This window comes from Garra rufa, chromosome 23 (genome assembly GCF_049309525.1).
Source record: "Garra rufa chromosome 23, GarRuf1.0, whole genome shotgun sequence".
Classification (NCBI taxonomy): Eukaryota; Metazoa; Chordata; class Actinopteri; order Cypriniformes; family Cyprinidae; genus Garra; species Garra rufa.
In genome coordinates, this window is record NC_133383.1 from 23,631,438 (window position 1) to 23,641,493 (window position 10,056).

Here is a 10,056-nt window from a genome sequence, read left to right on the forward strand (position 1 = left end):
ATGTGTCTTTTCTATTTCTCTTTGGCCAGATGCTTCCAGGTCGTGTTACTGTTCTACAGCCCATTACAGGTGCTTACAGTCTGCATGTGTTACGCCTAATAAAACCATATATCAATTGATAGTTCATAAATCAATAAAAGTGATTTGTGACTGACTCCTGTGTTTGTGCAGGTGCTAGCGGTGGAAAACGTTAACTTTGGAGTACACGTAGAGAATCAGACAGGGGTGCGGGACGGCCTGAGTCGAAAACACCACCGGGTTTACCAACTATACAGTCGGACCAGCGGAAAACACGTCCAGGTGCTAGGCAAGAAAATCACAGCCATGGGAGAGGATGGGGACAAATATGGTAAGGAATCAATTGAATGTGTCTATCTATCTAATAATATTTAATTATAATTACAATATTGAAAATAATAAATATTATTAATTCATTATTTATATTGGTTATTTAGATTTAAAATTGATTTAATTATTTATTGTATAAATATGATAAGACATCACTTAATATACACAATACATAAATATTCGATAATTATGATTTTTTAAATTCTACACTACCATTCTTAATTTTTAAAATTATGATTAATATTTTAATTCGTTATATTAATCTATCTATCTATCTATCTATCTATCTATCTATCTATCTATCTATCTATCTATCTATCTATCTATCTATCTATCTATCTGTCTGTCTGTCTGTCTATCATAATATTTAATTAAAATTACAATATTTAAAATAATAAATATTATTTAAATATTATTAATTCATTATTTATATTGGTTATTTAGATTTATATCCATCTATCCACCATCCATCCGTCCATCCATCCATCTATCCATCTATCGATGTTTAATTATAATTACAATTTAATATTATTTAAATATTAAGTCATTATTTATATTGGTTATTTAGACTTAAAATTAATTAAATAATTTTGTACATATGATAAGAAAAACATCACTTAATATACATAAATAAATATTCGATAATTAAGAATTTTGATTATCTATCTATCTATCTATCCACCCATCCATCCATCTATATTTAATTATAATTACAATATTGAAAATAATAAATATCAATTCATTAATTATATTGGTTACTTAGATTTTAAATTAATTAAATAATTATGTAAATATGAAAAGAAAGACATCACTTAATATATACAAATAAAAAATTAAAAAATCAATAGTTATGAATTTTGATTTATTATTATTTATTTTTTTACACTATCGTTCATAATTTTTCAATTATGATTAATATTTTAATTAGTTATATTAGTTGTTTCTATCATCTATCTATCTAATAAAATAATATTCTTTATTATTATTAAAAAAATACATGTATAATAAACAGTGATGGGAATAACGGCGCTATAAATAAACGGCGATACTTTTTTCAGTAACGAGTAATCAGACGAATTACTGTTTCCCCCGTTACAACGCCGTTACCGTTACTGACAATAAAATGCGCGTTACTATAACTGAGAACACTGAAGCGGTTTTCATGCGAGCAGCGTCTCTCTCAGCCATAGGACCTCTCTTTCTCTGAGGTGTGTGTGTTCGGGACGGGACACATAACCAGTGATGATGATTGGTGTGTCTGTAAACGTGGTGTAATTGAGATCGCGATGATTGGCTTAGATTGAGTAAATTTCCATTGTTTGCCAATTAGAGGCAGAGTAGTGCGGGTGAAGCAAACGCACACTGAAGCACGCGCACGGTCGGTCAGTGGCACACACCAACATCCAGGACTCACAACGATGGCAAGTCCAACAAGTTCAAAGGTAGTTTTTGCAAACTGGAAGTATAAGCTCTTCTAAGCTTTTCTCTGAGGTGAAAAGCAAAAATGTTTTTGTAACGTGCAACTTTTGCCCAGGAAAAAAAGAGTCTCTCTGCGTCTGTGACAAGTAATTCAAATCTACTGAAGCACCTCACATCATCACATGCCGAGACAAAATTAATTTAATAATAATAATAATTATTATTATTTGTTTGTTTTTGGTACATTTCTTCAGAAGCATAATTTATATTTAGACTTATTTGTTGACGAGTTGTGGTCTGTGCAATAAGTTCTAAACCATCTATTGTGCTTTATTGTTCCACTATAGTAATGATAATATTTATAATAATATGTTGAATTTGATAGTTGTCTCTCACGTTGTCCCACAACAACATTAAAATAGTGTAGATTAGTGTACAATGTTTTATATTTATTGTATAGTTATATTAAATTAGATTTTTTTTAAAGTAACGCAATAGTTACTTTGCCTGGTAATTAGTTACTTTTATAATGATGTAACTCAGTTACTAACTCAGTTACTATTTGTGAGAAGTAACTATAACTAATTACTTTTTTAAAGGTACGTGCCCAACACTGATAATAAATAAAACATTTACTATCTTTTGTGATGAAGTTGCTTTGGATAAAAGTGTCTACTAAATAAATTTAAATATATATATATTAAATAAATGTATGAATACATATAGCAAATATTTCTTTTTAAAAAAGTAATTATATCTACAATTATTGTAATGAAGTTAAAAAATCTTCTGCCAACCATAAATGTCTTGCTTCCCTGAAAACTTTTTTGTCACTTATCTGTCATCCTAAAAAAAATTTGTTTTCTCTTTTCTTTGATCTTTTCCTGTCTAGCTTGTACTTATTTGAACAATGCTTTAAAATTGGTATTACGACCACTTCCTGTGTCTATTACAGTGCATCTAGTGCATTCGAATGTCAGTCATGTTCATTTATATTCCTGTATGTTTGTATTTTTATGTTTCTTCACAAGCCCAGCTCGTGGTGGAGGCCGACACCTTTGGGAGTCAAGTGAGAATAAGAGGGAAAGAGACAAACTACTATTTGTGCATGAACCGTAAGGGGAAGCTTGTGGGGAAGGTGAGTTACTGAAAAATTACCTTACTTGGTATTGTAGGGCCTTCATCCTTGAAATCACTTGCGCCTTTGCAATCACTTGCAAATCTTTGTTGTTCTGCTGATGAAAAGCTAGCAAAAACAAGCTTATTTCACAATAAATCCAATGAGATTCAAATTTTAGGAGACTTCTTTTTGCAAAACAAAATTCTCAGAATAGATTTTGGGCCAAATATAGCAATATACCTAGGGCTAATTACACTAACTGGACACTTTATTAAGTACACCTTGCTAGTTTTGGTTGGAGCCGGTTGTTGCTTTTAGAATTACCCTAATTATTTGTGGCATAGATTCAACAAGGATCAAGAAACCAGTGTGAGTCATAAAGGGTCAACAGCATTACTCAGGTTGGTAATAAGGAGCCCAAAGTTTGCATAAAGTTTGCCCCATACCATTTCATCACATACCTGGACCATTGATACAAAGCAGGATGGATCCATGTTTTCACACTGTTTATGGCAAATTCTGACTTTATTATTCAAATATTGCAGAAGAAATCAAGACTCATAAGACTAGGTTCCTTTTTTCTCATTTGCTATTGTCCAAATTGTGGTGAGCCTGTGTAAATTGTAGTCTCAGTTTCTTAGTCTTAGCTGACAGGACTGGCACCCGGTGTGCTTTTCTGCTCCTGTAGCCCATCTGCTTTAAGGTTTAACGTGTTGTGTGTTTAGAGATGCTCCTCTGCAAAGCTCAGTTTTAACGAGTGCTTATTTGAGTTACTGTTGCCATTCTGTCAGCCATTCTAGCTACAACAAGGTATTTTAACCCACAGAACTGGCACTCTCTGGATATTTTCAGACCATTCTCTGTAAACCCTAGAGAAGGTCATGTGTGAAAATCCCAGTAGATCAGCAGTTTCTGAAATACTCAGACCAGCCCGTCTGGCACCAACAACCATGCCACATTTAAAGTCACTTATATCACCTTTCTTCCCCATTCTGGTGCTCAGCACATCGTCTTGACCATGTCTAGATGCCTAAATGCACTGCGTTTCTGCCATGTGATTGGCTGATTAGATATACAGTGCTTTGCTTTTCTTTTTTTTTATGTTTTATGTTACTGCCTTATGTTAAACTGCCTTAAATTACCTTTTTTCCACACCAGTCCACACTCAATACACCATAATGGAAAAGCAAAAACAGTTTTTTAACATCTTTTCAAATTTACTAAAAATAAAAAACTTAAATGATTCCATTGCATAAGTATTCATACCCTTATTTGGGACAGTTGAAATTTAGCTCAGGAGCATTCATATTGTTTGTAGATGTTACTACACTTTGAGTGAAGTTAACCTGTGGGAAATTCAATTGAATGGGTATGATTTGGAAAGGCACACGTCTTAATAAAATGTTTTAACAGATGAAAATGCATATCAGAGCAAAAACCAAGCCCTGAGGTAAAAAAAGAAAACAAACAAAACTGCCTGTAGAGCTCAGAGACAGGATTGCATCAAGCCACACATCTGGGGAAGAGTTCAGAAAAAAAAATCTGCTGCATTGAAGGTTCACAGAAGCATGTAGTCTCCATTACCCTTAATGGAAGAAGTTTGAAACAACCACAACTCTTCCTAGAGCTGGCCTTCTGGCCAAACTGAGCAATTGATGGAGAAGGGCCTTGGCTAGAGTGGTGACCAGGAACCTAATGGTTACTCTAGTTGAGCTCCATGACCATATATGCAGATGGGAGAAACTTACAGAAGGACAAACACTCCACCAATCTGGGCTTTATGGTGGCGTGGCAAGACTCAATTCTCTCCTCAGTGAAGACACATGAAAACACACTTGTTAGAAACAAGATTCTGTGGTCTGATGAACCTCAATTCCAAGCATCATGTTTGAAGGAAACCAGGCACTGCTTATCACCTGCAGAGTACCATCCCAAAAGTAAAGTTTGCTGGTTGCAGCCTCATGCTGTGGGGCTCTTTTCAGCAGCGGGGACTGAGGGACTCGTTAGAGTAGAAGAAAAAAAACAATGCATCAAAATATTGAAAAATTCAGAATATTCTGAAAAAAAAAATCAAAACCTCAGAATAGGCAGAAGGTTTACCTTCCAACAGGACAATGACCCTAAGCACACAGTAATAGTGGCTTATAGACAACTTTGTGAATGTCCTTGAGTGGCCCAGCCAGAGCTTGGGCTTGAACCCAATTTCCAGGTTTCTGGAGAAACCTGAAAATGTCTGTCAGACCTCATCCAAGCTAACAGAACTTGAGAGGTGAAGAGGTGAGGAGAAGAATGGCAAATAACTGCCAAATGTGGATGTGCAAATCTTGTTGCATCGATCATACGCAAAAAGACTTGAGGCCGTAAAGGTGTTTCAACTAAGTACGGAGTTAAGGGTATGAATACTTATGCAATGTGCTTATTTCAGTTTTTTTATTTTTAATACGTTTATAAAGTTGTGACAACTCTGTTTTGCTTTGTCATTAAGGTGCATGGAGTGTAGATTGGTGTGGGGAAAGTAGTTTAACATAAGGCAGCAACATGAAACATGAATACTTTTGCAAGGCACTGTATGAGCGTATATTCAACATGCTTTTTAAAAAAATTAAAACACATATGCTTTTCCCATTCCAGAAAGACAGCAGCGTAAACGGAGGCTGCATTTTCATCGAGATAATGCTTGAGAATAACTACACCGCTTGGATGTCAGCTCGCTATGTGGGCTGGTACATTGGCTTCACTAAACGGGGCCGACCGCGCAGGGGTCCGAACACATTACCCAACCAGCGAGACGTGCATTTCATGAAACGCTTCCCTCCAGGAGAGCAGCCCGACCTGCAGCCCTGCAGCTTTACAACGGTCAGCAAGAGGAGCAAAAGAGTCCAGCAGATCTCGACCTCTCCTCCACCACTCCAATAATACAACACTGCTGCGCAAGGATCACTTCTTACAAGGGTCTAGAGACACTCTTCCTTAAAACACAAGTAGGTTAGACTTTAGGACCGACCTCTTGGTAGAAGTCACAAAGGACAAGGTTGCTTAAACATTGTGTAATCATGCAAATATAACCAAAGACTCCTGGGCAAGTGTCCAGTCACTGAACCCTGACAACAAGGGGACCAAGCACTTCAGAAGCCAAAGAATTCCCCTCTAATGTCCAGTGCCACTATAAAAGAGCAAAGAGCTCTACTTGCGTGACGTTGTATGGCTAGAAACTGGCAAGTGCGTGGCATAATATGCATTAGTTGAGACTCTGCGACTTGGGTGCTGCTTTGTGAACTCTTCAAATGTCAACCTTGGGCCTATAAGAGCCACGAGATTGTAAACAAGAACCAAAGTCAAACAGAATGTATTTGTGAAGAAAATCTTATTAGACCTCCTGGTGAATGTTGTTTTGGTTTTGCCTCAGATACTTCACATTTCACCAGGATCATTGAGAGTCTTTCATATTCAATCAAATGAAAAAGTGTAATTTAAAGAGTGATATACACTACCGTTCATTAGTTTGGGGTTGGTAAGATTTTTGAAAAAAACTCACCAAATACCACATTTGATTAAAAATACATTAAACAATTACAATTAACAGTAACCTTTCTATTTTAATATATTTTGAAACGTAATTTATTCTTGTGATGGCCAAGCTGAATTTTTAGCAGCCATTATTCCAGTTTTAAGTGTCACATCATCCATCAGAAATCATTTTAATATACTGATTTGCTTTAAGAAATTTTTCTTATTGTTATCAGTGCTGAAATCCGTTCTACTCCATATTTTTGTGGAAATCAGAAGTCCGAAAGTACAGTATAACAGTCTTTAATATCACAATTGATCAATTTAATGCATCTTTGCTGAATAAAGCTACTTTCTTTTAAAAAACAAAAATCTTAATGACTCAAAACATTCGAACGGTAGTGTAAATATAATTTGACAGCACAGAATGTCACATTAAATATTCTGACCACTAAAAAGATGGTAGAATCCCCACCATCCACAAAAGAAAGTATGAGAAAAGGGCCTATAAAAGAACATATGTGTGCTAACACTGATCTGTATAGAAGTCTATTTCCACCACTGAATTAAAAAAAAAGTAATTGCAACTTTTTATTTCACAACTGACTTTTTTTCTCTTGCAATTGTGAGTTTACATATCGCAATTCTGACTTTTTTTTTTTTTTTTTACAATTGCGGGTTATGAAGTCAGAATTGTGAGACCAACTTGCAATTCTGAGAAATAGTCACAATTCTGAGAAGGTCCAAATTGCAAGATAAACTGACAATTCTGACTTTTCTCAGAATTGCAATTTTATTACAGTTTTGACTTAACTTGCAATTGCACGTTATAAAGTCAGAATTGAGATACAAACTCGCATTTGCGAGAAAAAAAATTCAACTAAGTTATCTTGCAATTCTGACTTTATTTCTCATATTAGCGAGTTTTTAATCATGCAATTCTCAGAGAAAAGACTTAAATTCACAATTTCAAAAAAAAAAAAAAAAGGTAGAAAAAGTTCTGATAAAAATTCACGATTGCAAATTTTCTATGATGCAATTCAGAAATTCACATTCAGAAATTCACAATTGCGAGAAAGTCAGATTTCTGAGACACAAACTCGCATTTGCGAGCAAAAAAAAGTTAGAATAAGCGTCAGATTTGCAAGATACAAACTCAATTTTTCACGCAATTCTGAGAAAAAAAGTCAGAATTGTTACCTCGCAATTCTGACATTTCTCATAATTGCTAGTTTTTAAATCACAATTCATCAATTCACATTTATGAATTCACAAATTCACAATTTCGATACAAACTCTAATTTGCAAGAAAAAAGTCAGAGTTAAAATCATGCAATTCTGAGAAAAAAAGTTCTTTATTTCTGACTTTATTTCTTGTAGAAGTTAGTTTTAATCATGCAATTCTCAGAGAAAAGTCAGAATTGCGAGACTTAAATTCACAATTGTGAAAAAAAAATGTAAGAATTCTAAAATACAAAATTTCTGAGATACAAATCGCATTTCTGAGAAAAAAGTCAGAATTGCAAGTTAACCAGGCAATTCTGAGAAAAAAGTCAGAATTGTGCCATCACGCAATTCTGACTTTATTTTTCGTAATTGCACATTTGTCATGCAATTCAGAAATTCACATTTGCGAGAAAAAGTTAAAATTCAGAGACACAAACTCGCATTTGCAAGGGAAAAAAGTTAGAATTGCAAGATGTCATTTTTTTTCTCAGAATTGCGTGAAAAACAAAGTCAGAATTGTTATCTTGCAATTCTGACATTTCTCATAATTACGAGTTTTTAAAATCACGCACTTCAATGCAAGACAAATTAGTTTTAAATCATGCAATTCTAAGTCAGAACTGTTATCAACATTTCTCGTAATAGTGAGTTTTTAAATCACGCAATTCATAAATTCACAATTGCGATACAAACCTGCATTTGTGAGGAAAAAAAAAAAAAGTAGAATTTGCGAGTTTTTAAATCACAATTCTGAGAAAAGTCAGAATTGTGTTATCTTGCAATTCTGACTTTATTTCTCGTAATAGTTTTTAAATCATGCAATTTATAAATTCACATTCATAAATTCATAATTGTGAGAAAAAGTCAGAATTCCGAGATACAAACTCGCATTTGCGAGAAAAAAGTTTTTAAAATCACACAGATGAGAGAAAAAAAAAAAAAAAAAAAAAAAAAAAGTGTGATAGTGTCACAATTTTTTCATTTATTTTTTTATTTAGTGGTGGAAACAGGCTACCACAGATCTGCACTGATGTTCATGGCTGTTTTAAAACAAAATAACCATTACCGGCCACAACATGAGTTGATTTTCACTCTGGAGAGTTAAATGTATCCGAGTTATTTGAACTGACCCCGGAGCTTCCAGCCCTGCAAGTGTAGTAATGCTAAATGTTGCAAATTACTCTGTCCCAAAACTACTTGGGGCTGGTGAAATCTTGAGAGATGAAATATTTTGATACTATTCATGTTATTAAAATATTTATTTTGTGGATGCATTGATCAATGGGTTTTATGTTTTCCACGACACCTTTACTCTAAAGCACTGGTGTATTTTAGGGACCATACTCTCTCCTTTGCTGTTTTATTGCCACCTGGTGGACCCAGAGGGTATAGAGTACAGAAGGCACACACCTCAAAACTATGCAAATGTTCTAATTTAGACTAGAACTAGTTTGACTATCATAATAGTTCCAATCAATAAGGAAGCTAAACGGTAAAACATTTTCCTCAATAGTAAACACATATAAGGACTGTTTTGAGAGTTTGTCTGACTCTACTCATCTACTGCATTCCGGATCACCCATATTGAGTAACAGTCTCTCTCCCCCGTCTGCAGACTGACTTTGATCCTCCCTCTTTATAATGTCTCCATCTCTCTCACATCCACCCTTACGTCTCGCAATCTTAAAGTAGCCTGCCATCATTCATTCTAATGCCTTATTTCAATGGAATTCCATTCTGAAGCTGCACAGACCGGAACTCTGTGATTCTTAAGATTTCAGACTAAAATATGGCCCCGCATTTAAACATTTTTGGAATTGCTACAGCGCTGAAATGATTTCCCCAAACCAAGCTCATATTGTGGCTGTTGCCATGGTGGCGTTCGTAAGGAAAGCTAAAATCAAATAAGACGAAAATGACAGCGCTGCCAATTTCCACATATTCGGAGCAGGAGGTAAACTTAAATATTTGAACAGCGGCCCTGCGATTTTAGAAGGACTTGGCAGCCGCCACAGCAGGTTACTGAAATCTGGGCCTGTCGGAAAGCCTTTATCTCAAAAGGGCGAATCATGCGTACAAACACGACGCGCTTGTGCAAGCTTCTTAACACTCCTTCACAGTCAAGTACTTTATTCTTATTAATAACGCTTTTTTTCTTTAAAAAAATCTTTTCAATATACAACACCATTTTAGACAAGACAATTCTGTTTACAACTAAATTCAGATCAGTTATGGGTCATTCAGAACCTAGACGAGCAGACAGTGAAAAGGGGAACGAGACGGACAGCACTAAAAACGAGAAATGGAGGGGACATATCAGGAGAAGAGTCAAAAACTACAATTATTCATACAATTTCACAAGAAAAGAAAATATGAAGTCAATTTCCCAACTTAAAAAAAAAAAAAAAACAAACAAAAAGGAAAAGCATAAAAAA

At 34.7% G+C, this 10,056-nt stretch overlaps 1 protein-coding gene across 1 annotated transcript; it reads left to right on the forward strand.

The window, feature by feature from the left end:
• On the forward strand, positions 1-9,963 carry fgf18b (fibroblast growth factor 18b). The gene is made up of 4 exons (XM_073829267.1): positions 1-69; positions 172-349; positions 2,799-2,905; positions 5,519-9,963. The coding sequence occupies exons 1-4, from the start codon at positions 1-3 to the stop codon at positions 5,801-5,803; spliced, it is 639 nt and encodes a 212-aa protein (XP_073685368.1). The 3' UTR covers positions 5,804-9,963.
• Positions 9,964-10,056: the final 93 nt, after the last annotated feature.